The sequence below is a fragment of the Typopeltis vanoorti genome, chromosome 7 (assembly GCF_054136105.1).
Source record: "Typopeltis vanoorti isolate ZY-2024b chromosome 7, IOZ_Tvanoo_1.0, whole genome shotgun sequence".
Taxonomy (NCBI): domain Eukaryota; kingdom Metazoa; phylum Arthropoda; class Arachnida; order Uropygi; family Thelyphonidae; genus Typopeltis; species Typopeltis vanoorti.
In genome coordinates, this window is record NC_143555.1 from 125,445,425 (window position 1) to 125,472,647 (window position 27,223).

At 35.4% G+C, this 27,223-nt stretch overlaps 1 protein-coding gene across 1 annotated transcript in view; it reads right to left on the bottom strand.

Annotated features, from left to right (window-relative positions):
• Positions 1-12,954: 12,954 nt before the first annotated feature.
• Rab3GAP1 (RAB3 GTPase activating protein subunit 1) overlaps positions 12,955-27,223 on the bottom strand; it is a 584,727-nt gene continuing 570,458 nt past the window's right edge. Inside the window, exons 24-25 of the mRNA XM_090395461.1 lie at positions 25,115-25,375; positions 12,955-13,207 (exon numbers count right to left, since the gene is read on the bottom strand). Coding sequence (XP_090251587.1) covers positions 12,965-13,207; positions 25,115-25,375 — 504 coding nt within the window. The 3' untranslated portion in view covers positions 12,955-12,964. The remainder of the gene's footprint in view (positions 13,208-25,114; positions 25,376-27,223) is intronic.

The window sequence follows — 27,223 nt, forward strand, 5'->3', positions numbered from 1 at the left end:
CATTCACTCAATTTATTCAGGTCTTCTTGTAAGGCCACAACATCTTCTCTACTCTTCATAGTTCATCCCAACTTTGCATAATCTGCAAACAACTGAATATCCCCAGCCAAATCTTTGCCAATATCATTAACATACAGGTTAAACAGCAATGGCCCTAAAACAGAACCCTGAAACACACCACTAGTGACTTTCTGGATATTGCTCCCCCCATACACACCTTGCTGATACCTACCAGATAGCCAGTCTGATCCAATGAACTAATCTAATATCCAACTCCATCTGCTTTGACTATCGACTAATCGTGCGGTAATCTATCAAAAGCCAAAGCTAAGTATACTACTGTGTATCCCTGTCCAAGGAAGCGCCACATTATTGTAATAAGTTAGTTGATTACTAAAACACGACTTCCCTTTAGCAAATCCATTCTGTTCGTTGTTATCAACTCATTTTTGGATTTTAGTTCTCACCAGCTTCTCCAACAACTTAATCACAACACCTGACACACATATAGGCCTATAATTTGATGCCTCTTAGTTCTATCACCTCCCTTATGGAGCAGCATAACTTGCTCTCCTTCCGCTCCTTTGGAACTTGACCTAATGCCAGACTCATATTAAAGAAATATGTTAAGGCAGATGTCAACTCCGTTTAAGCTTCTGACCCTCGGAATACTTTTATCTGGGAGAGGAGAAAAATTATGTCTAGCAATGTTAAAAATATAATACCCCAATTGGCAAACTCAGAGTTTACTGTATTTTCTGGAAGAAGGAAGTTCAGTTAGTTTCATACATAAAATTAACTTAGTGTCATTTTGAATAAGAAAGAATTCATGTCTTTTTAACACAAAGCTAATGATATTTACAACTCAGCTTTGAATTAACCAGGATCAGTTTTGATTTAATAATATTCTACCTTTAAATACTTGTTTTTTTTCTATATTTAACATTTCTGATGCTTAGTATGAGTATTATCTTCATTATTATAGCTAGTTTTTTCTTTTCAAAATTTATTAATTATATGTTCAAATTTACAACTCCAGACAATATTACTGAAAATTAAAGTTTTCATGAAATTCAAGCACACCTGTGATTAGTATCACTACCTTTGTGTAATATTTGCATAATGCCACTCTTTTATGTTTCAGTATTTTCAATATATACAGGGTGTTCGGGATAAATTTGACAGTTTCGTAAGGAAAAAGAAAATCTTCTTTGTATCTATTAAATTTAATGAATTGACAAAAATACATTACAGGCAGAGTTAATTACAATACTATCAACAAGATTTACTCAAAATAACCACCATTAGCATCGATCACAGCTTCAATTCTGCTTTGGAACCTCGAACAAGCTGATGCTACAGTCTCCCTGGGAAGGGCCGCAAAAACTGTTTTAATTTTATCCATTAACTGGGCTTTTGTATTACTGGAAGTGCGATTGGTGTCTTTTTCAACTGCGCCCCATACAAAATAATCCATGGGGTTAAGGTCTGGGGAGTTTGGAGGCCAAACATTTGGACTGGTGAAGTCGTAGAAATTTTCAGACAACCATTTTTGACTTTTCCCAGAGGTGTCGCAAGGGGCCGAATCCTGCTGCCATACATACGGCCTACCATTGGCTACCCTTGTTATCCAGGGCTTGACTACAGTTAGCAACTCCACGAACAAAGCCCGAATTCCAATGCCAGGGTTCTTCAACACCTGTTCCTGCAGATTTGCGAGGAATTCTGCTGTACGAACGCAATCAGATCGTCTGCTAGGGATCTTTCTTCTTGCTACATCCTCGTAGTCACCATTGCAAGTCTCTAGTTCATGCCTGATTGTTTTTACTGTATTCAGGGAGCATTGGGCAGCAGATTTAATATCCTTATTTTGATGGCGGGCACGAATCATCATGATACAAGTTATTCTCTTCCATGATTCAGGTGCGTTCCAGCTATCCATCCTTTCTGACATCTTGTATATGAATGAAGAAGGGTCCAAACTTTTAAATGAAGAGAAGTGTGTGTTAATACATGTAACTTACGGAAAAATATAATTAATTATAAATATGTCAAATTTATCCCGAATACCCTGTATTATAAAATAGGTTAAGTCATTCCATAAAATAAGAAAATTCAATAATTATTTACTTTTATCAGGGAGAAAGGAACACATAAAAATTATATCAAGAAATGTTAAAAATATAATACCCCAACTGGCATTACTGGAATTAACATGCAGGTCTGTTGAAAAGTCTATATTTTAGTATATATTATTAAACAAAAACACTTCATATTAATACCGAATTGACTGAAGTTCTTCCAGATCATCATGATTAATTATTATTCTCTCTCTTCTCTCTCTATTATTCTAACTTTTAAGTACTCAAGGTGAAACACTCAGTTGTGGTCAGTTAACTAATTGTGGTTAGTTAACTTTGAGGGTAATGCAAAACTAAGAAATGCTTTTATTACACTCTTTTTATTACACTTTTATTACAGTGCTATTACTGCATCAATCTACCTATAGATTGATGCAGTAATAGCACTTGGTCTTCCTCTGGGTCTTTTTCCTGCCAACCTGGCAGAGAACACTTGTTTTGCTAATCTTTACTCTCCAATTCTGTTTAAGTGACCATACCACCTGAGATTAGCTCTGCTAACGCATTCCTGAATGCTGACAATGTCAAGTTCTTTCCTAATATCCTCGTTTTTAATATGATACTGCCATTGATGCCATCTTCATGCCCCTAATCTTTCCAGGACTCTCATATCTGCGGTCTCAAGTCTTTGGTCAAGTATTTACTTCTGACCCAGCTCTCAGATCCATAAATTAAAATTGGTTTGAACACTGTCTTGTATACAGCTAATTTAGTGTTTTGACTAATTTCTCTCTTATTCCACATTAATTTATTCACTTGACTTCCTACCATACCAGTTTTACTAATTCTGTTGTCTATTTCCATATTTAATTTACCATATTCACTAAAAATCATGCCTAAGTAGCTTAAAATGTTTCACTTGTTCTATAGGTTCTCCATTCACAATGCTTCTGCCTATTTTCACTGTCTTTGTCTAGTTATTGCTGACCTTCATTCCATATATATTACAGCAGTTATTCAATTTAGTCAGGGAATCTTGCAGACTTGTAGTGGATATATTTAGAAGTATAACATCGTCTGCATAAAGCAGAGCTGAGATTAACATTTCCAATTTTGATGTCAGGTTTAATACCACTTTCCTTCATAAAGTGGGATAATGTACGTCCTTTGTCTGACACCAGATTTAACATTAAACCATCTTCCTGTACTTCCTTCAATTCTAACTGCTGACTTACAACTCAAATAAAGACTAAGTACTGCTTGATATAATGCCCCAAGGACACCATATAACTGTAGCATTTTGAATGGGTTTTCTCTTGGCACCTTGTCATATGCTTTTTCCAGATCTACAAAACTTAAATACGATCTTTGTTATATTTCCATGATTTCTCAACTATTTGTCGTATACTGAACTGATCCTGACAGCCTCTATTTGGCCTCAATCCAGCTTGTTCGTCGTCAAGCTTTTCTTCCATAAACCTTCTCAACCATTTCTCAAGTATACTTGTATAAATCTTATCAGAAACACTCAGAGAAATACCTCCGTAATTCTCACATTCGGTTTTATTTCCCTTTTTATATATGGGTACTATGAGAGCTCTATTACAATCATCCAAAATTCATCCCTTTTGAACTATGCAGTAAGACTTGTAACACTGTAAGACTTTTATACCTATATACTTGAGCATTTCTGGTCGAATATCATCTACTCCTGCTGCCTTCCCACATTTCAGACCTTTGATGGTTTTTTCTACTTCAAGTATGGATTTGTATTTCTGACTGCATGCTTGTTGAGTGTTTTTTACTACTGTTTTATCACTGCTTGTTTCATTTAGCAATTTTTCAAAGTAATTACTCCATACTTCAAGGATATCTTTTTTCCCCAGTTTTCATGTCACCTTTATCATCTATAATTCCTTTTACAGCACTCTTTCCTCCATTTCTGAGCTGCTTCAACAACCTCCAGAATATCTTGCCACCTGCTTGATATTTATTTTCCATGTTCTTACCAAAGTCTTCCCATGACATTTGTTTAGCTAGTTTTACAGTGTTTAGCTTACTTACATTTGTCTTTGTATTCTCTAAGAGTACAAGCTGACTTATTTTCCAAGAAATTTTGACATGCTATCTTCTTCTTTTCCTTCACTGCCTCTTTAACTTCCTGTGTCCACCATGGAGTTCTGATTTTTCTATCCTTGCAAACAACTGCAGCACATGCCTCTTTGGCTGAATCAATCAGTGTTTTCTTCAGGGCTTGCCACTGAATCTCCAAGGTTTGTTTTCTGTTCTCAAACTCATTTTTTCTTGAATAATGTTTGTGTATTTTAGCCTACAATTCATATCTGAGAGCTGCTCAACATTTATTCGCTTTAAAAATTTCTTATATGTTCTTCTTTTTAATATGAAATTCAGTTTTATCCTCCTTAAGACTAAATAGTGATCACTTCCAATTTCAAATCCTCTGTACACTCTGGTGTCTTGCACCAGTGAGAAAACATCACCATCAACAATAACATAGTCAATGAGACTTTTCTTATTCCTTGCTCTTCTCTCCATGTGAATTTCTGCACATTTTTATATTGGAACATTCTGTTAGTAATAACCAGTCCATGTCCTGAGCAGAAATTCAACAGGTATTTGCCATTATTATTAGCTTTGCTCTTTTCTCCAAATATTTTTGTATGTCTGACAATCATTTTTACTCTGCTATTTAGATCCCCAACAAGGACCAACCTTTACTTTTTCATTGTTTCAGTTGCTTTCTCTAAAGCATCAAAAAATTCCTCCACTTCTACCTTAGTAGAACCGTCTGTGGGACCATAGGCACAAATAAGTCTCATTGTCCAGTTCCCCATTCTGATATTTGCCCACATCACTCTACTTGAGACTGCCTGCCATTCAAGAAGATTAGCCTTGTATTTAGTGTTGAATACTATGGCTACTCATTCTTTTCCTTGATTGTCAATGCCTGAATATAACATTTTGTATTTATTGCTCATTGCAATAATTATAGGGGAATTAGCCTGCTGAATACAGGATATAAAATATATGCAGGAATATTAAAAGAGAAACTAAGCAGCATTGTAGAAAACAAATTACTAGAAGAACAAAATGGCTTCCGAAAAGGCCGATCCTGCATAGATCCAATTTTTACTTTAAAATTATTAATAGAAAAGAGAAGAGAATTTCAAAAAGAAACACGTGGCGTTTATTGATTATGAAAAAGCTTTTGACAAAATTAGTCGACAAAAATTGTTTAAAATATTAACCAATTTAAACATACCAAACCAACTTTTACAATCTATTCAAGAAATATATACAGGAAATAAAATAGCAGTTAAATTAGAACACACCTCAAGAATGGAAAGATATATCAAGAGGAGTACGACAAGGATGTACCCTCTCACCTCTGCTTTTCAATATATATATATAAATGAAATATTAACAATCTGGAAACAGCATAACCCATTTGGTATACAAATGACCCCGCAAATGAAGATAGATACACTACTATTTGCAGATGATCAAATAGTATTAGCTACATCAGAAGATGACTTACAAAGATCATTAAAATCATTAAATGATATCTCAAAGCAATATAATATGACAATATCCAAAGAAAAAACAAAAATAATGGCATTCAAAGGAGAAAACCCAATAAGAAGTAAAATAGTGATAGATAATACAATACTAGAACAAGTAAACACTTTCAGATACTTGGGATGTGATCTATCATACGAAGAAGAAAAAGACATAGACACTAAAATATCAAACTTTGTCAAAATAAATGGCATAATAAATAGTATATTTAAGCCATCCCTGGTATAAAAACACACTAGAATCAGACTATATAATGTCTTGTCAAAACCAACTCTACTATACGGAAGCGAAACATGGACCATGAAAAGGAAAGATGAAAAACGAATTCAAACAGCAGAAATGAAGTTCCTCAGAAAAACAGCTGGATATACCAAGTGGGACCACAAAACAAATGAAGAAATCTTACAATCACTAAAAATCAAACCAATTAATTACTACATAAGACAGTATAAACAAAAATGGCTAGAACATTTAAATCGAATGGACAACAGCAGACTACCAAAAATATTATACAGATACAAAATAAGTGGAAAAAGAAGAATCGGAAGACCAAGAAAGAGATGGCATGAGACCGGAACAGGCCACATGGCCTATATTCCATGATAGGAAGAAGAAGAAGTATTTATTGCTCAGAAAGATCTCACCAGATTTTGTCTTTTTTGTTTGAGTCATCCCTATTATGTCGATCTGGTACTTATCTAATACTTCAGCTAGCTCCATTTCTTTGCCATTCAGGCTTCTTATGTTGATACTACCGATCTTTAACTCTGGTGATGCTGAGTTGGGGTGTGTTTTCAGATTTGTTCCAGTAGCTGACTTTTCCAGCAGATATCCCAGCAAACTGTTTGCCCTGGTTCCCTGGTGAAAACAACAGGGGACCTTGTTTAACAGGATGATGCCCCAGCCAGCATGAAATTCGGCATGTTGTACCATTGTTTTGTATTTTGGTTTAAGCCAATAAGAATACAATTTGGTCAGCTAAATTCCAAATTGCCAGCCCATCCTCGTTCATTTGGTATCCAGCTAGATACCTAATGGGGTGCACCATGTGAGAAGGTGATGATTGGACATTAGGTCAGAAGCCCTGGTTGGTTTCTCTGCATTCCTTTAAGGGCTATGTGGAGTCTCCTCTCAGTTATACAGCTTTGAATCTTAAGCACCCTTATATTTAAAGTTTGTAATGCCTATTAATCATGATGATCTTATCAACAATCAACTTTTCCCATAGTAGTAATCAATTAATTAGTGACCAGCAATATGGATTCTGCTACACAGCAGATATCCCAGCAAATGATGCTAACCTTTGAATATAAGCCATGGAAAGGTGTGGAGATATCCATGTAATGTCACTTGTGACATTTACAAGATATTTCATGGGTCTAGCATAACAGGTTGCTCATCAAAATGCCATTTTATGGTCTGGCCTAGCTTCTGCTCGTCATTCACTATGTGTTCACAATAGATGACTTTCTTTTCTAAGTTATTCTTTCCATTGATGCTAGAGTACCTCAAGGCTCTGTACTCTTTGTTACCCTTCCTTCTGTACTTAAATCACCTTTCCCCAATGACTTCAAATCCTATTCATTGTTCTGCCTGATGGCAGTACACGCTGTTCCCTCGTTTTCAGTAGCAAATAATCAGTGGAAGCTTTAATATCATCTATAACCAACACCAAACCTTGATCTCCTTACTTTTCTTCAGTGCAGTAGTGAGGGATTCATGAACTTCGATCCTACTCGGTAGCATAGGTACTGAGGCAGCTGCTAACAACATCGGTGTCAGAAGAGTCAGTAACAGGATATTTGACAAATTACTACAACTGTCAAACTAAAAAAAGGTACATAGCTATGAATTTGCTAAGGGTGCCAAAAACCTAGCTGTGTTACTGATCATGCTAACTTGTACTTTTGTCTTATTTCTCACAACAAGATATCAGTTCTCTTATCCTTATCTTTAATAAAATCTTGGTCAAGTGCTGGCACAAATCACATCACGTCCATGTATCTTTGGTATCCAAAAAACTAGGTATCCTTTTCCAATCAAGATACCACTTCTCACCTCAACTGTTAACACTATATACATTACCAATCTGTTCCAGTCTTATTGTGGTGCATCAAAATCCTCATAAGTGCTTGGTGCTGTGCAGAAGATAATAATCTGATTAAATGACAACCCCGCCCCTTTCCTGTGGATTCCATCGACTCACTTTCTCACAGATGTTCTGTTTCATATTACATTTCTTTTATAGGTATTTTAGAACGCAAATTCTGCTGAAATGAAACACTATCAATCCTCCACTTTCTTTTTAGACTGTAAGAACTGCAGGTCAACATCCATTTACTATCTAGCTTCAAAGCTGCCTAACCGAGTTTTACTTCTTCTCTTTCATTCATTCCACCTCTACTCTTGTTAATCTATCCCAAAGATTACACTTTCAGCTGTGCAAGAAACATTAACATATTCTTAGTTTCCCATTAATCTCTTGCTTATCACACAGCACTGACGTATTATAGGTTTTTCAACCTCTGTGTACAGGGTCAATATTAAAAACATAGTAGTAGTGGCAGCATATCTTAAGAATGATGTTTCACAGTGATGGTGGATAGCAAGGAACCAAAATGTCAAGACAAACACCAAATGCAAATTTTGTTTTAATTTCAAAGATAAATACACTCCCTCCACACACACACACACTCTGATTTAAAAAAAAGTTACACACCATAAACCTCTATGTAATAATGATAATTAATACTTAAGGAATTGACAGCATACACTAGAAATAAAAATTAAATCAACTTTAATATATACTTTCCGATATTTTGGCAACGTCACGTTGCCATCTTCATGGGAACTTAAGATAAAGACGCGCATGCCAGTACTACATAACAGCAAATGAGAAACAAAGCGAGGAAGCTACCGTTTTCCTAAAGTCCTGATGGTGCCCACTGGCGGGCTATATTAGGTGCTCTTGGCCTTTGGGCTGAAGTTCTTCTGATGTATGTTTCCCAAATTTGGGCAGTCTCATGATCCAAATTTGTTGACGTTTGGCATTCCTAAGGGCTGAGGCTGATTCCATGAATAGTCTTTCATATTTGAACTTGCTGTGGTGTATTACTGTGGTGAGTATCCAGAGCATGGTCTGCAAGTCCAGAGTGGCTGTACTGGTGAAATCTGATGTCCTTGTGTTTTGAGATTCTGATGTTTGCTGTCCTGTCTGTTTGGCCAAAGTAGGACAGTTTGCAGCTGCAAGGGACCTGGTATACACCAGGTAGGTCTAGGGGAAGTGGTTGGTCTTTAGTGGAGCGGATAAGGGATGCCAGTTTTCTATATGGTCTGCAACAAGTGGTCAGGTCATGTTTTTTTAGGATTTTGTTGATTTTTTCCAAGGTGCCTCGGATGTAGGGAATGGTGATGGATTTAGAATAATCTTTTTTGTGAGGTGGGTATGGATATCTGGTTTTAGTATTTTTTGGATTTTTTTTTGGGGGGGGGACCATTGGCTGAGAAAGTGTTAAGGATGTGATTTAGTACAGTGGTTAGGGCTTGGTCATTTGAACAGACTAGTTTAGCACTGTTGAATAGTGTCTTAATAACTCCATATTGTTGTGTGTGTGTGTGGGGGGGGAATTGTTGGTGAATGTATCTGCCTGTGTGGGTGGGTTTTCTAAAAACTGAGAAAACAAAGGTACCATCAGGTTGACAGGTGACTAGTGTGTCTAGGAGGGGGAGGCTATTGTTTTCCTCTTTTTCCAGGGTGTTGGTTGTTTAAGTGTGTTAGGAAGGAGAGGAGTGTATCCGGGCCATGTGGACAAATAGCGAACACATCATCAACGTAGCAAAGCCACATGGTGGGTTTTTGTGGGGCAGAGTTTAAGGCTTTCTCTTCAAAAGTCTCCATAAAGAAGTTGACCAAGGGTGGGGAAAGTGGTGAACCCATGGCTGTCACCTCTGTTTGTAGAATTTTTCCTGCCCAAATGAAATAGTCTGAGTTCATTGTGAACTGAAATAGGGCTGAGATATCGGGAGGAAATTTAGCTTGGATTAGCTCTAAGGTTTCTTTGAGGGGGACATTTGTGAATAAGGAGGAGAACTGGCTTTGAAGTGGGCTGAGTTTTTTATGTGTGATGGTGTGTTGCCAGTATAGTGTGAGTGCTTTGGCTAACTATTTAGCTAGTTTGTAAGTGGGGGAATCAATGCCATCCACTATGGAACGTAATGGCACATTTTCTTTATGTATTTTGGGGAGCCCATATTTAGGGGGGAGGTCTAGAGTTATATGATTTTAGTCTGTTAGTAATCTCCACAGGCCAAGAAGTGACCTTCTTAAGGAACCTATGGAGTTTTCTAATTTGTGAGTTGGTGGGATTGTATTCAATGGGGAGGTAAGTAGCTCACCTGTGTAGTCAGTATGATTGATTACCACTTATCCGCTTTGGTGATAACTATTTCTTTGTTTTTCTTCATTTCCTGTAGAGACATTGTATTCACTAATGTTGGTTTTGTTTTTGTGAGAACACAAACTACATCCAATCTAATATCATTGGCGATGTGGCTTGGAAGGTGGCGAATCCTGCGTTCAATCTGGATCATCAATTCCTCAGACGGTAATTTCCTAGGAGCAATGCCGAAGTTGTGACCACATGACAGAGCATTGAGTGCTTCAGGCTTCAAGATAACTGAAGAAAGGTTAACTACAGCATTGGTTTGTAGTTTTGGTTTGGATGTCGAGTTCTTTTTTAATTTATGAAACTTGTTGATATGTCAACTCCGTTTTTCTTTCGAATTCTTTATTTGCCGCAGTGCACGAGACATCATGTAAAATTGACCAAAGTTCGTGATTTAGTATATTTGAAAGCTCTATCCCTAGTGCTAAAATAGCTCTGTTTACATCGGCTAGGGAACCGCGTGTAGCGTTAATTTGCTCCTGTAGTAAAGCCTGGCTCGCCCAGTTATAGATATGGAGAGCTTTTTGTGAACAGAAACGGTGCTTAAATTTTACTCAATTTGGGATTACTTGATTATCCTGGCAGCGTTTTAGGAAGGTCAGATGATTCAGTTGTCTAGATAACTTCAGCTTGCCGTAATGGTTGGTCTTGCATGCGATGGAATCTCCGTGGATGATAGTAATTCTTGTAGAAAGGCTTATATGCTAGTTAAACATGATAATTAATACCTAAGGAATTGACAGCATAAACTAGAAATATAAATTAAATCCACTTTAATATATATACTTTCCGATATTTCGGAAACGTCACATTGCCATCTTCATGGGAACTTAAGCTCTCCAAATCTATAACCGGGCGAGCCAGGCTTTACTACGAGAGCAAATTAACACTACACGCAGTTCCCTAGCCAAAGTAAACAGAGCTATTTTAGTGCTAGAGATAGAGCTTTCAAATATGTTAAATCACGAACTTTGGTCAATTCTACACGACGTCTCGTGCACTGTGGCAAATAAAGAATTTGAAAGAATATGGAGTCGATATATCAACAAGTTTAATCTCAAAACACAAGGGCTACATCCGATTTCACCAGTACAGCCACTGGGCTTGCAGACTATGCTCTGGATACTCGCCACAGTAATACACCACAGCAAGTTCAAATATGAAAGACTATTCAGCCTCAGCCCTTAGGAACATGCCAAACCTCAACAAATTTGGAAAACATACATCAGAAGAACTTCAGCCCAAAGGCCAAGAACACCTAATATAGCCCACCAGGGGGCACCATTAGGACTTTAGGAAAACGGTAGCTTCCTCGCTTCGTTTCTCATTTGCTGTTATGTAGTACTTACGTGCACGTGTCTTTATCTTAAGTTCCCATGAAGATGGCAATGTGACGTTGCTGAAATATCGGAAAGTATATATTAAAGTTGATTTAATTTTTATTTCTAATGTACGCTGTCAATTCCTTAAGTATTAATTATCATGTTGAACCAGGCGTATAAGCCTTTCTACAAGAAAAAACCCTCTATGTAATTGAATTTAACCCACCCTACTTATTAGTTACACCGTATCACTTGTATGTTTACAGTACATACAGTAGTACATTAACATGTTTTAAAGATTATTTCTGTTAGCTTCATTTAGGGAATGTATGAGCAAATTAGATTTCAATAGATAATTATCAATGCAAAGTAATATGGTATAGTATAAAGAGTATGAGAAAACTGAAAAATAAGGGGAAAACAAATTTAATTTGGCCATTTGACCTTCTTTATGAAATTATCAACAGCTTCTTTCTTTTCTTCACAAAGCTCTCAACAACAGGCTAAAGCATCATTTATTTATTTTGGACATTTAAGAACCATGAGGTATTTAGATCTGTTTTCTTCGATCGTGCTATTCCTGCTGATATCTCACAGAATGTGATTGTCATCTCTTTCATCACATTTCAAATAGGAACCAGAACATTTTTGTTATTATTGGCGACTTTTTTTTAAGGAGGTTGATCCTTTCACATGTTCCTTTACATGGGTATCATCCTTGACAGTTATATTCACTGTTGATGGTATGAGAACAAGATCACATCTCATGGTCATTAATCTTCATCTCTAAATTAATTTTAGTGAATTTATACAATGGTTCACTTTTTCCACTTTCATTCCTTTTTCTAGTAATGACTGTACTCTATTACAGTACATCTGTGTTCAATAGTAAATAATGTTAGACTGAGAGGAAGGTGTACACATACCCCCCCATGAGCTGTTTGCCTTGCAGAAGATTGCTGTGCGAGTAACGTAGATGCATTAAGTAAAATTTTTATAACTTGTAATTTTTTCCATAGACCTTTCAGGAACTCAGAATTTACATAAGTCGATATGTATGCTGGGGTCTGTCTATATATATATTTTTTTTTTTTTCTTTTTTTCTTTTGTATATGCATGTGAACTCCAGGAAAAGAAAGAATAAAGTTAGATGAATGATCATGATGAACAGATTATTTGAAATGGAGGGAGTAAAAATAATATTTCAGTGAATATAAGTTCTAATCTTATATTCACATTACAACCAATAAAATTTTTTCTTAAGAAAAAATCATTTAAGTTTTATCAACAACGAATGTTTTAGTAAGTTACTGAAAGTTTTTACTGTAATGATTTCTCAGTAATATTGAGAAATCACTGTTACAGTAAAAATTAAGTTGCATGTAGATCAAATAATGAATGAGCATCACTTTTTGATAAACAAAAATAAAAGCTATTTTTTAAAAAAATTAATTTAATTTTTCAACAAATGTTACAAGTTACAATATTTTACAAAACAGTAAAAACTTCAACATCGTTATTGAAAAGTTGTGTCCTCACTGAAGGCCCCAGCAAGTCTAAATTCTTCTGAAGTTAATACACAATACATCCGTTGTGGAGATGGAATGGAATATGGAGCAGGACATGGAACTTTTGTCCTTAAAATGAATTCTTTGCCTGAAGGATCAGGAAATTCAAATACAGTAGGGTGGTGGCTAGTAGCATCAGAACTAGTTGATGATGATGCTAACTGCTTGTCATCAATTATTAAATGTGAGGCCTGCAATTAATTTGAAGGTTATAATTACAGCTATCAATGAAAATAAGCTGAATTCATTTTTTAGAAAGATATACCAAATGTAGATACTGGGTTGAATCTTTCTTGTTGATAATCTGAAATTAAGGAACTAGAAGCCAAGGGGTAAATCTTTTAGGTTTATTTCATCATTATTCTGTGTGCTAGTATTTGTATGCTGTGACATAAATTAACTTTTATTTATAGTCAGCTGTAAGTATAATAAATTCATAGCAACAAGAAGTTTAGTTTAGTATAATAGGTTTTTCAATTGATTATCCATTAAAGAATTATCCTATGCAAATTTTTGGTAATTTTTTACAGATTTTTACTATTCAGCTTCTTAGTAAATGGTAGTGTTAATATGCTATTGCTCTTCTTATCTTTTTAAATATAAACAGTTAGCTAGTAAGAGGTGATATTTTGTTAGATTTTGGAAAAAATATTTATTCTAATATTTTTAGAATAATTTTTAGGAAGGATACTTAGAAAATAATATGGGTTAGCCAGACAGCTATTACAGAGTGGTAACACTTGCTTTGGCTAATGCATGGAAGGCTAAAGCACTAATGGAACTTAAGTTGAGGTCACCTTCAGCTCATGTAGTGAACTGTGTTTGGTCATGGTTCGATCAAACCTGTGACTATGGAATGTTCTATATATATGTGTGTGCCCCATTAGTAGCCATGGTTGTGACATTCAAAACAAAAGATTCCACAATAGCAGGTGGTGGATGAATTTTGTTATCCTACGGATGCTGCTACTACCACCACCACCATCATCAGGGATGATGAAAGCGGGTTGTTCAAGTCCTAGTGAAAATTTTCCATTCATCACTCTCTTTTATAAAAGCTTTCTCTCTCTCTAGCCAAATAAGGAAGAACAATATTGGCCACTGTTACTGCCAAGAAGAGGGTGCACTTTTATTTTTTGACAAAAAAGCTTACATTCCTTGTACATAGTTGTCAACTAAGATAAAAGTGCAATGAATATCCTCTACACTCTGTTCTCTATAGAATGAGGTGCTGAAGGTGGAGTTACAAGGGGAAGTAGTGGCAATAGTTTTGAAGTGCAGAATGCTGTGGAGTGAAGGATGTTGCTGTGGGCCTACAGCAACATCCACCCAATATATAACAATATATAATCCACTATGCTTATATAATTCTTCTTAGGCCACTGTTGTGCAGCATGAGCAGAACTAATCCTAGAGTATTCCTTTTCATATGCAGCAAGTAGAAGAAATAATGGTTATGATAAGTGATGTTGAGTGGTAACTTCTGCAAAAGGATACAGCCAAGGTATTCAGTGAGTAATTCATCAAGGTATTTTATGTTCATAAGTGTAATATCATGAGAAGCTTGAGTGCAAAGAAATGGGAGATGTTTTAAAGGATGTTTTACCAAGTAAAACATGTTTTACATGTTTTACCAAGCTCCATATGTACTTACAAGATTATGAATGCACTGAACAAGGGTGATGCATGTACATTAGTATACTTAGATTTTGCAAAATCTAAGTATACCACTGAAGATCACAATATAAAGAAAATCAACCCATACAATCAGGTATTTACTTTCTAAATCTCATAATTAGAGTTCATGTTGACTTGGGGATGCTGTCTTTGTTTTCATCAGGAAACCAGGATGAACACTGAAAAGTCAGCAATTGGAACAAACACAACATCACAAGAACCATAACATATGGACTATCAATGGAAAGGAAATCAAACTCGCAGAAGAAGAACTGGAAAAGCATGTGAACATAATTGGTGTCACTGAGACAAAGAAGACTAAATCAGGAGATATTATACTAAGTAATATATATATGATGCTATATTTGGGCAATAATGTTCAACAAAAGGAAGAAGTGCTGATAGCATTTAACACCAAACATGAAAATGAACTTCATGGTTGAAAGGCAATTTCAAGCAGAGTTATATGGGCAAACATCAAAATGGGGAAATTGACAAATCAACTTAATTGTGTCTAAGGTTCCACAAAAGGTTCTCCTAAGGAAGAAGTGGAGGAACTTTTTAAGTCATTAGACAGGACAGCTAACACAAAGAAAAAGGAAAACTTGGTCCTTGTTGGAGATTCAAAAAGCAGAGTAGAAAAAGAATATCAGACATATAGAAATGTTTAAAGAAAATTTGGAAAGTACAAGGCTCATAATAATGCTAATTATCTGTTGAATTTCTGAACTAGTCACTACTAGCTCCATGTCCTGACATGGAGATGTAATGAGATGTGCCCAAGTCCACACGGAGAGAAGATATAAGAAAAATCTCATTTACTCTGTAATTGCTGATAGTGATATCTTCACATTGGTTCAGGATACAAGAGTAAACAGAGGATTTGAAACTAGAAGTGATTATCACTTAGTTTTAAGTATGATAAACATGAATATCACACATTTCTAAAAAAACTTTTAAAAGGCATTAAAGTTGAGCAGCTTTTACAGGTGAACAGTAGACTCAACTATAGAAACATTTTTCAAGAAAAAAATGAAACAGTCTGAAAACAAGAACCAAACCTTGCAACAAACTCTGATTCAGCTAGGGAGGCATGTTGTGAGGTTATTTGCAAGGATAGAAAAATAAAAACATATAAGTTAAAAAAGCAATCCTTAAAAATAAGAAAGCATACCAAAAGTTCTTAGCAAATAAGGCAGCAGATGTCCTAAAAGAATATAGAGAAAAATGTAAGATAGCTAAACAAGAAGTCATGGGAAGACTTCGGTAAGAATATAGAAGATAAATATCAGGAATGTGGCAAAATGTTCTGGAGACCACTGAAACAGCTTAGAAATGGAGAAAGAATACAATACTTTAAAAAGGTATCAAAGATGATAAAGGTTATATGAAGAAAAAGATATTCTGGAGTAATTACTTTGATAGACTGTTAAATGAAATAAGCAGTGGTAGAAATATTGAAGAGGAATGCAAATATACTTTTTTTTTTTTTCAAAAAGTACATACTTTTTCTTGTAGAAGTAGAAAAAACAAAACTTTCAAATGCCTGAAATTCTAAAGGCCCTGGAGTAGATGATATTAGACTAGAATATGGAGGTTTAAAAGTTTTTCAATGGCTACACTGTATAATTTAGAAAGCCTGGTCAAAAGGTCAACTTCCAGGTGATTGGAGTAGAGCTCTTATAGTTCCCATCTATAAAAAAGGGGACTTTCTCTACAGTGTTTCAAGTAAGATTTATGCAAGCATACTTGAGAAAAGGCTAAGAAAAATTGTGGAAGAACAAGCTGGGTTCAGACCAAATAGATCAGACTTTCACTTTACAATAAATAGTTGAGAAATTGTGGGAATATAACAAGGATCTCTACTTAAGTTTGTAGATATAGAAAAGGCATAAAACAAGGTGCTCAGAGAAAAGCTTTTCAAAACCCTTCAAACATATGAGATATATACTGCTCTATATAATTTGGAACATTATATTCAGCATTACACTTGAAGGAAATATAGGAAGATGGTTTGATGTGAGACTAGTGTGAAACAGGCACTGTACACTATCTCTACTCTTATTCATCATCTGTATGAGTCATATTATGAATGAATGTGGCATTAAACATGATTTCAGAATTTGCTCCTTGCTTTAAGCACATGACGATGATTTCCTAAACAAATCCAGTGCAAGTCTCCAGGATTTTCTAATTAAATTAAATAACAGATGCAACAAATTTGATATGAAAATCAGCAATAAAAAAGACCAAAACTATAAAAATAGGCAGGAAAATAGAAAACTTCAGCTGAAATCTCAATAAAGAATCTGGAACAAGTAAAATATTTCAACTATTTAGGCAGTTTTTAGTAAACGTGGAAATAGACAGCAGAATGAAGTTATATTGTGGATTAAGAGAGAAATTAGCCAAAATACTGAACAAGCAGTATAGAAGAAAAACAGTATTCAAAACAGTTTTAATTTTTGGATCTGAGAGTTGATCTGGCCAGAAATAAAGCACTTGATCAAAAACCACAGACATGAAAGTTCTAAGAGAAATTAAGAAAGGAATTTAACATATTTAGCATTCAAGAATGTGTGAGAAGAGCTAATCTAAGATGGTATGTTCATTTAAACAGGGAAGAGGTTAGCAAAACAGGTTTTTGATGCTGATTTTGGTACATATCAGGAAACTGATGATGATCTCATCATTATAACCTCCCCCACCCCACAAAAAAAATAACTAAGTATCACATCAGCGCTAAAAGCTTGATTGAGCTCACATTCTCTTTAATGATGAAGAAATCTCCAAGAAACTGAAATTTCTTCTAGCCACAATTCAGAAGAATGGCTATAATAAAAGAACCGTTACTAGGCTTTTGTTCCATCCACAAATCCCTCCAACCAAACTGTGGGCCTTGCTTCATCCAGTGAAATCGAAACATAGCAGCGTACGTTATCCAGATGTTTACTGCTTTTTGGTGTGATTTCAATTTCTGTATTATTATGGATAAACACAGAAATCGACATAAGAGGAAATCCAATAGAAATAGTACTTTGACTATCTGAATGTAAATGTCAAATACAACTTATCATACTGTTATTCAACTATGGCAAAAACAAATCACACACACAATAACACCATGTCCAGAATAGTTTCAAACTACACTAATCTTTTTTTTTTAAATAACATTACTCTATTTTTTGTACATATATAAAGTGCTTTGTGGTTGGCAAAAAATTTCAAATTTTACATTATTAATATTTATTATTACATAGGCTCATTCAAGAAGTCCAAAACTCACTGAGGGTCCTTTCAGGTCACACAGTTTCTAAATACTTATCTTTCCTTGAAAACATTCACTAAAGATGTACTTACAATATCCACTGGCAGACATTTCACATGTTCATCATGTATCATGAGAAGAACCTAAACCTTAAATACTTCTTAACCACACTCTTACTCAGATTACAGGGATGACCCTGATTTCTCCCCCTCCCATCAACTTGCCATGAGCCATACAATCTCACTTGTGTCTCTGTTGTAAGATCCCTTTACCAACTTGTATGTTTCAATCATCTCTCCATTATTATTATTATCTGAGACATTGAGGGAGGCTATAAATCAGCTGTTATACCTTTCCTTAAATTCATTCGCATACATGCACTTACTACCCCTAAAGGCAAACTATTCTACTCACTCACTGCTCTGAGAAAAAACCTAGCTCTTACCCCTTTCTTGACTGTGAACAAACTTAATGTCCATGGATGCCCTGCATTCTCTCCCCACCTTCCATATAATGAAAAATTTCATCAGACGATATCCTATAACACCCATTCAAAAGTTTATAGACATCTATCATATCACTCCCTCTTTCTCCTGTTAACCAGAGTCTGTAATCTGCATACTCACAATCAGTCCTCATAATCTAAATCCCATAATCCAGATATAATCTCTGTAACTCTTCTTTGCACCCTTTCCACAGCTTGGAATCTGGGAGACCAAACCTGCACACAATAATCCAGGTGTGGTCTTATCAAAGCCTTATAAAGAGGAAAAATGACTTCTTTATCCTTAGATGTCAAGGTTTGCTTCAACATCACAATTATTAATACTTTGTTTGAAGACCATTTCTTTCAAATCAAATATGCACAATTTCATAGGGCAGGTACTAACTTCATTAGCCATCACTGGTATCCTTATTTTCTCTCAAGCCATATTTGATTACAGCAGTCATAGTGTATTAAGTCATAACTAATGTGACTCTTGAGTGCTAAACAATTATTATTAGAGCACTCAACAACAGAACTCTAAGCAGCAAATATCTACATATATCACATAATGCAATTCTAAACAGTGCTACAATTTATTAACAAGAACTCGCAATACTATATATCTAAATTTTTACTGCATAGCACAGTACAAGATTAATTGCTATCAACTCTTTACAGTTAAATATCAGAATCACTTATTGGGATTTGTAATATCAAAATTCTAGGCTTTCCATTCAATAAGATTATTATTATTATTCAGGCCTCGATGGAGTCAAAAGATTCATCGAGGGAGGTCCCTCCTAGGAAACACGAAGTCTATCATACCACTCCTCACCACTCTATCAGACAATGCATTCCATGGATCAACCACCCTCCATGCAAAGAAACCACTCCTCACCCTCTTTCTCACAGTTTCCTTTCATAACTTCCAGGGATGGCCCCTTGTCATGACTCAAGTCTCAATCATATCACCTATCCTTCTTCTATCCACCAAACTCTGCAGTCCCTCTGCCAATCCTCATAATTAACATTGCTTATGAACAAACCTCTGAACCAGATTAAAAACAGGACATCAGTTGTCTCCTACCCCTCAAATTACTCCTGAAAACTAACTTCACATGTATGCCACAGTAATCACCATCAGAATTAAAAGCCCTGAACTCCTTAAAATGAAATAGCAACATAGTTATCACCAAAGCTGACAAGGGGAGGAATACCCCTGTAGTCTTAGATACTAATTCATATGATCAGAAAATGAATTTATTGTATCAAGATCGCAATACATATTCCCAGCTTAATTATGATTCTACCAAAAGACAGCTCAAAAAACTCAAGTTACTGAATGAAGCAACATCAAAAGACTCAAAACATACCATGCAAGACCTCTTAGAATATATATATATAGTTCAACCTAAATTACATAAAAGCAACTGTCTGCTTAGACCTATTGTGGATTCTAGCAGGCCCATGTATAAAATATCAAGATTTCTGTCTTAACCTTCTCCGTCCCCCCACAGAAAAGACAGAATACAGACATGTTAATAAGCTTCGACATTGTGTCTCTCTCTTCACTAATATCCCTCACAAAGAGACGATAGAATTGTTAACCCAAAAATTTGCATTCGATATTATGGAATTGTAATCACGTCAGGTTTACTTCACATGGAAAGATAAAATATATAAACAAGGGGAAGGAACAGCAATGGGCTCACTCTTATCACCCAACTTAGCCAACTTTTTTCTTGAACACCTAGAAGATAGAATTTTCACTCTTGAACCAAACCAACAATATGGCTATGATATGCTGATGATGTCTTTGCAGTCTGGAGTCATGGAACAAGAACTCTACTCATTTCTAAATAGTATCAGCAACCTACATCCTTGCATCAAATTCAGACTAGAAAACGAATCATCACAAGGTATTTTCTTTCTTGATGTACACATCCAATGCAAACAAGATGGTTCTATTTCCAATTCTGTCTACTGAAAACTAACTTTTTCAGGTTGTTATATTCACAATACATCGGCTCACCATCCATCTCAAAAATATCGTATCATTATGTAACACCTCCAGGGAGAGTGTGCCAACAGCATCGAATTAATAACCCCTTCCAACTACTAACCGCACTCAAACTTGCTTAACTTTTTTCGTGAGCCATTAGTATCAGAGTCTCTACCAATCGACCAACCTCTGTTGGCAATGGTATCCAAAGCACACAAATTTTGATCCTCTGAAGAATTAAAAAAAAAAAAAAATGGAAATTATTAAAGACACAGCCTTACTAAATGGATATAATCCAATAATAACTCAAAAAATAATTAACTCTCTTCACTATTCTCATGGTGAGAAGAACATGAAATGAAAGATACAAGTAGATGGAACTGATATAGAACAATTCATTTATTTAGGAAGTAAAATGACATATGACTTGGACTGTAAAAAAGAAATAAAGATCAGGATTGTAAAGGGAAGACAAACCTCAAGGCCATGAAGTGAAGGAGGCATTGGACACCTAAAGTGGGCAGTGTGCCCATGGTTTGTGATGATGATACAAATCAACCTAGACAAGAAGAAGCCTATAGAGATAAGGAAGTTGTGATTCCTCTTTATAAGGCCTTGATATGTCCATCTGGATTACTGTACTCAAGTTAATGAACCCATTAACAGACTCACTACTCATAAAAGCACCCACAACTGACTCTAGCAACCCATTACACTCATTCACGACTCTCCAAGCAAAAAAATCTAGTCCTCACACCTCTACTAACCACACCTTTATTCAACTAACAGGGATAACCCCCCTTGTTCTGGCCCCCCTCTAGCCAAGTGCTGAAATATTTACCCTGCATTTCTCCTATAAAAACCCTTTAAGCAACTTAAATGTTTCTATCATATCCCTCTCTTTTTCTCATATCAACCAACTTCTGCAATCCACACACCCTCAATCTATCCTCATAGGGGAGACCATTTCAAGATGGTGAGTGGCCTGTGGAATGTTGGTTAATAGGAGAAAAAAGAGGGGATATGATAGAAACATTTAAGTTGCTTAAAGGGTTTTATAGGAGAAATGCAGGGGAAATATTTCAGCGCTAGGCTAGAGGGGCCAGAACAAGGGGTCATCCCTGTTAGTTGAATAAAGGTGTGGTTAGTAGGGGTGTGAGGACTAGACTTTTTGCTTGGAGAGTTGTGAATGAGTGTAATGGGTTGTAGAGTCAGTTGTGAGTGCTTTTATGAGTTATGAGTCTGTTAATGGGTTCAAGGAGAGGTATGATAGATTGGGTCTCTCATGATGAGTCTTCAGACTCAATGCAGGTGCCCATCTGTTAATGGGTTCAAGGAGAGGTATGATAGATTGGGTCTCTCATGATGAGTCTTCAGACTCAATGCAGGTGCCCATATAATAATAATAATAATATTGTTTAATAACTGTACTGATGATGTCTTATGATACTTAAGATGAAATATTTACATATTAAAAAGTTAATTACTGTGGCATGCATGTGAATTTTTAGTTATGAATACTCAACAGGTTTCACTATATAAGAAAATCCTCCTGAATATTAATCTATTATCATTTAAACTAGACTCTAGCTTTTTTCTTCATCAATTATAGATTAGACTCCATGAAATATCCATATAATAATAATAAATAGTAGTAGCACTTCATATGCTTTGTGTATTAGTGAATGGTATGAGGGACATTTAGCTTTGGCTGAATATAGCTATAAAGATGTGCTAATATGAGCATCAATATTTGTGGTTGATATTATTATTAAATAGTCATTATATCACAAAGTATTTAGTCTTTCTAAAATTCTCATATATGTAAGTATTTTAGCATTTCCTAGCCTAGTAGGTTGGCAACCAGGCTAGCAAATACTACAACCAACAGGTTGAAGATTCAAATCCTGCCATAGGTATGGATGTTTGTGATTGTCTGTAGGTGGGAGATGAATTTCATTGCTCCATGCGAGACCATTGCTCTGCTTATTACAGGCCAGAAGTGGCTTGAAAAAGTTCCATGTTTGGTCTCTAGAACAGGGTTTCTGGATCATGTAAAACATAAATAAAAAATACCAAAAAAAATTATAAAATTAATAAAAATAGAAAAAAAATTATAAAATTAATAAAAATAGAAAAAAAAACCTTATCCAACCCACAGTACTAATATACTGTTACACCCGATACCTTCACTATGTGGAATTTCCAATTATCATGGTGTAACATGACGAGAAAATTAAATAAAATCCCTGTATAACAGCTAATATATAAATTACTTAAAGAAAGAAAAATATTCTTGCATCCAAGTAAAATATATGTCAAAAAGGTGTTTGTTTAACTAAATAATAAAAGAAAGAATGTATTACAGTTGTGATATGAAAAAATTAGCTAAGTAAGACAGAAAGGATTAGTCATAAGAAATTGTATGTGAGAGGCTAGAGATTAAAATATTAAGTAAATTCATAGAAAAATTTTGGAAGGGGGATTAATTTAGAAGCTAGCAAAAGAAAACAATAGACTATCACTCAGGGTCAATTCCCGGATCGAGACATCGTCACGTGTCAGTCGCATGCTCGCTGGCTGCAGGATGTTTGGCAGAAAAACGCCACCCTAATTGGTCGGTGAAGTCGAATCCAGTAAGGGGCGGAGAAAAGAAATTAAAGAAGGTGCTGGTAGGGGTCAAGGTATAAAAGGGTTAGAACCCCCCCCCCCCAAGAGGCTTTTTCCCAGATAGTTTCTTACGAGCTCCTTCGTATAGGTTTTCACGTGGTTTTCCTGAGTGGCGGGATTGGAGTTATATCTCCGTCCGACACAACAAGGGAACAAGTAGTGAGCGGGATTTCGATTCCATATTTCCTATGGTAAGAAACAAGGAATGCCATTCAGCTAAAGGAAAGAAGGTATTATCTGTGTTTCATCGTCCAGTGAAAACTACAAGAAAAGGAAATCTGCAAAGAAGTCGGTGTCCACGTGGTGACACAGCCATTGTATAGATGATTCAAAGTGTGTACTTAATTCAAGAACGAAAAGTTAAGATCGTGTAAGCACAGTTTAATGCCAAAAGAAAACTTAGGAGTGACCGATTATAGGAGAGATTATACCAGGATAGTTCAATCGGAAAAAGGTAGAGGCCAATATAGAAAACTCAAGAGAAAAAGGTACTGAAAAAAAATCTCGTGTTAACTGAGAATCGTCTGTAATTGTAATCATTATTCTATTACTGAACTGTTGAAGAGACTAAGGAAAATCATACTAGGACTTTAGTACATGACTGATTATACTGAGAGTATGCTTGTTTAATATTAATTATATAAGTAATTCATGTGTCCTGAAAATTATGCATGTGTATTGTAACGTATAGGAAAGTTTTAAATGTCAAAGTTATGTGGTAGTACAGTGAAAGGATAGTTAAATAGAGTATGTTGATCACATATGTCCATGTGCTACAGCATATAGTGTATTCAGATTAATATAGGGTTAACTAATGTGTTAATTAGATCTGGGATTATATATATAATTGTATGTGTTGAATTTGTTATGGCGGCATGATCGTAATACCCATATAGGATCTTAGCTAATGTTATTTTGTAAATATTTTCTTAGTATTGAATTGAATTATATTAGAAATTGAATTGTACCATATTAATGAGTTTAATAAACCTTTGTTCATTGATAAAACAGTTGTCTGAAATTGCTGCCCAATGCACCACTTGAAAACGTACGAACCTAATCACGTGGGAGGGGAGAATAATTAAATGAGTAACGAGATAAAGTGTCACGACTGCAATATTGTTTCACATTCAGACATATTTTAGTAACTGCTCCTTGTTTTTGTATTTAATATCTTAAACTAAATGTCCCAAAAGGCGCAGTATAATATAAATATTAGGAACACTAAGGGGAGAAATAGCTTAAATATTTGTATTTTGGGGTGATATCTCGTACATAGATAAAAGTTGAATATAGATAAGCAGAATTTCACTAGATAGATTAATAATCATAAATTGGGACACAACAGTACTATAGGTTTACAACCTATAGTACATTTTCAACTTTAACATGTTTAACTCTAATCTTATAATGGCCAGTGATCACTGCAGAGTGCCTATCAATAACTTCTTGGGGAGTATATAGTTAAACCAAGAAGTTTCTGATGCAATGACCGTTGGCTATAAGTTTAACATTTATAGAAAAAAAAATCATCCATTTCAAGAGATGGGATAATTTTTATATATCAATTCTACACATGAAAAAATGTCAAGCCTACAGTGCAATATGGACAAAATTATTGATTCATGGGATAAATTCTGTATATAATAATTTTATAACTCCCAAAATAATAATATTTATGAGCATCATGAAACCAATTTATATGAAAACAGCAATTAGGCTATGGAATTTATATGGACACACATACTCCATCTACTTCATTTGTATATCCATGAATGTAGATTATGCATTATATCAATCACAGTTAGGGCTTGTTATCTGAAATTTGTAGAAAGAGAAGAAAGAATATTATCTTTACTATAATGAAGTGCACTATTCTTGCTTTGTTAGTGACAGATTAAATTTCTGACTGGATATGTAAGTCATCATCCCTGTTATTTCATCTCAATAACAAAAAAAGTCTAGTTTTTTGATTAATTTGAATTAATGCTTACCTTTTGAGCTTCAGAAAATAGATGCCGAATTCGCTTTCCTAGGATGCCTTTCCCAGCTCCTGGGACTTCTACTTCAGTACTGTCTAATAGGTCTAACACAAACTGATTTATTTCAGAATCATTAGCTACTGAGCTTCCAAGTTTAGCTTCTTTAGTAACTTGTTTATTCCTTTCTGTTTTTGGCACTATTAGGAATTTTGATTGTAAGGAATGTACCTGAGCAAGGATTACTTCTGCCTGATAAATGCATCGAAATACATCCTGTAAAGAGATTATATTGCGTATATAATAAAAATATCTAGTAATTTTATGTATTAAGGATCCACTGCAGTTTTTGCTAATATTTTAAGATCAGATGGGCAGAATTCTCACTCATTAGTATTACTCACCAATCTATATTCTGATATTTATAATGCAGATAAATTCCAGTGTCTTACTGGAATTTGTCACTCTTCTTAGGAATAGGCTGGACATGGGCTAATTTCCAGGGTGTAGAGTAGATGCCAGTGCAGTAAAGAGCATAGAATAGGAGTCAACTCTGGAGCACAAATCTTCAAGACAATTGAAGGAATATCAGAGCCAAGGGACTTTTTCATATCTAATTTGAATAGGAATTTTCTGATCACTTTCTGGTGAAAGATCAGAGGAAGTATAGAATGATTGAGGACATTCACCAAAATCGTCTATGCATTTGAGGAAAATTATGCTGCCAGGAGGTTGGCTTTTTTTTTTTTTGTGGATGATGATGATGCAATAGACCAATCTGAGTGCAGCAGTAGTGATAGACAAAAGTCGTGGCCTAATACTTGGCAGGAGACCAAAATATGCACTTGCCATTTGGGCACAGTGCAAGTTTCCTGCTTTTAGCCCTTTGAAAATTGTTTTTTAATGCATTAATGATTTTCTTGCAGCTGTTTCAGACATTGATGTAAGCAGCGAGAGAAGGCAGAGTTCTTGATGATAACCAGTTGCAGTATGCTTAGTTCTTCATTTGTACAGCCCTGGTGCATCTTTTGGAGAACCCAAGCTTATTTGAAGCATGAAAATTTAGTATGAAATGGGAATATATTGTACCATTCCAGAGAGGATTACTTCAGTGATGTGTTCAGTGCAGTGTGTTAGAAAGCCAAAAGCAATAATCCAACCAAGGGAATAAGGCTAAGAAACCTTGGAGGTCATCCCACTTAGCATTCTTATAATGCCAGATGATTATTGGTTAGGAATAGCTGTGAGTTGCTCGGTGAGGAAAGAGATAAGTACAAGATTGTGGCTTGAATTACCTAAGAGAGAGAGAGAGATATAACCTTCCCAGTATATTTGAAGAGATCACCAGTAAGGAAGAGGTCTGGAGTGTTTGGAATATTTGTAACGGCAAATGTCTCAGCATCTCTAACAGCTTGGTCTGTGCAGTTGGAGAAGAAAAGCCAGTTGGTATTGTGAACATTAAAATTGCTGAGGAAGATGACCTCACTGCTACAAAATTTGGACTGAAGGACATCAACTTTCAAGGAGAGCAGTTGAAGAGCTCATGCTGACTGAAGATAAGGGTGGGCTGTGCTTGGCTTTGAGGTTGTTCACAGCTGCCATTAGTTCTAATGCATTTGCTGGTGTGTCACAGGTTACTTTCACCAGCCGCAAGAAGTTCACCTCATCCCTTCTTTTGTTCGTAGGTCTGAAGCAGCGGCAATTGGTGATTTTTCTGCAGTCAAAACTGGAATTTTTCGTTAGTTTGGGGATGGCTTCCTTCAGCATTTAATTGCTTTCAGTGTAGAATTTTAGGATAATGGTGTTATTTTTTTTTTTTTTTTTGGCATCAATTGAGCCATGCACCATCAACACAATGAGGCTATAGAACTGGCTGGTATCCATGGTGGGTGATATTTTGTTGAAGTGTTGATTATGGATCTGTTCTAGAATGGTTTCAATCAATTTGATTTTGCAAGAGCAAGTTTCTGCACCAAGCTTGTAATGCATTTTTCTATGTTTAAGAACTATTTTACTGAAGGGGGAGGCACAGTTGGCTGAATAAAGGCTGGTTCAAACTCACAAGAAGTATGCTGATTCATATTTTTATGCAATAAGCATGTGACCATTGGAAAAAAAAAATGG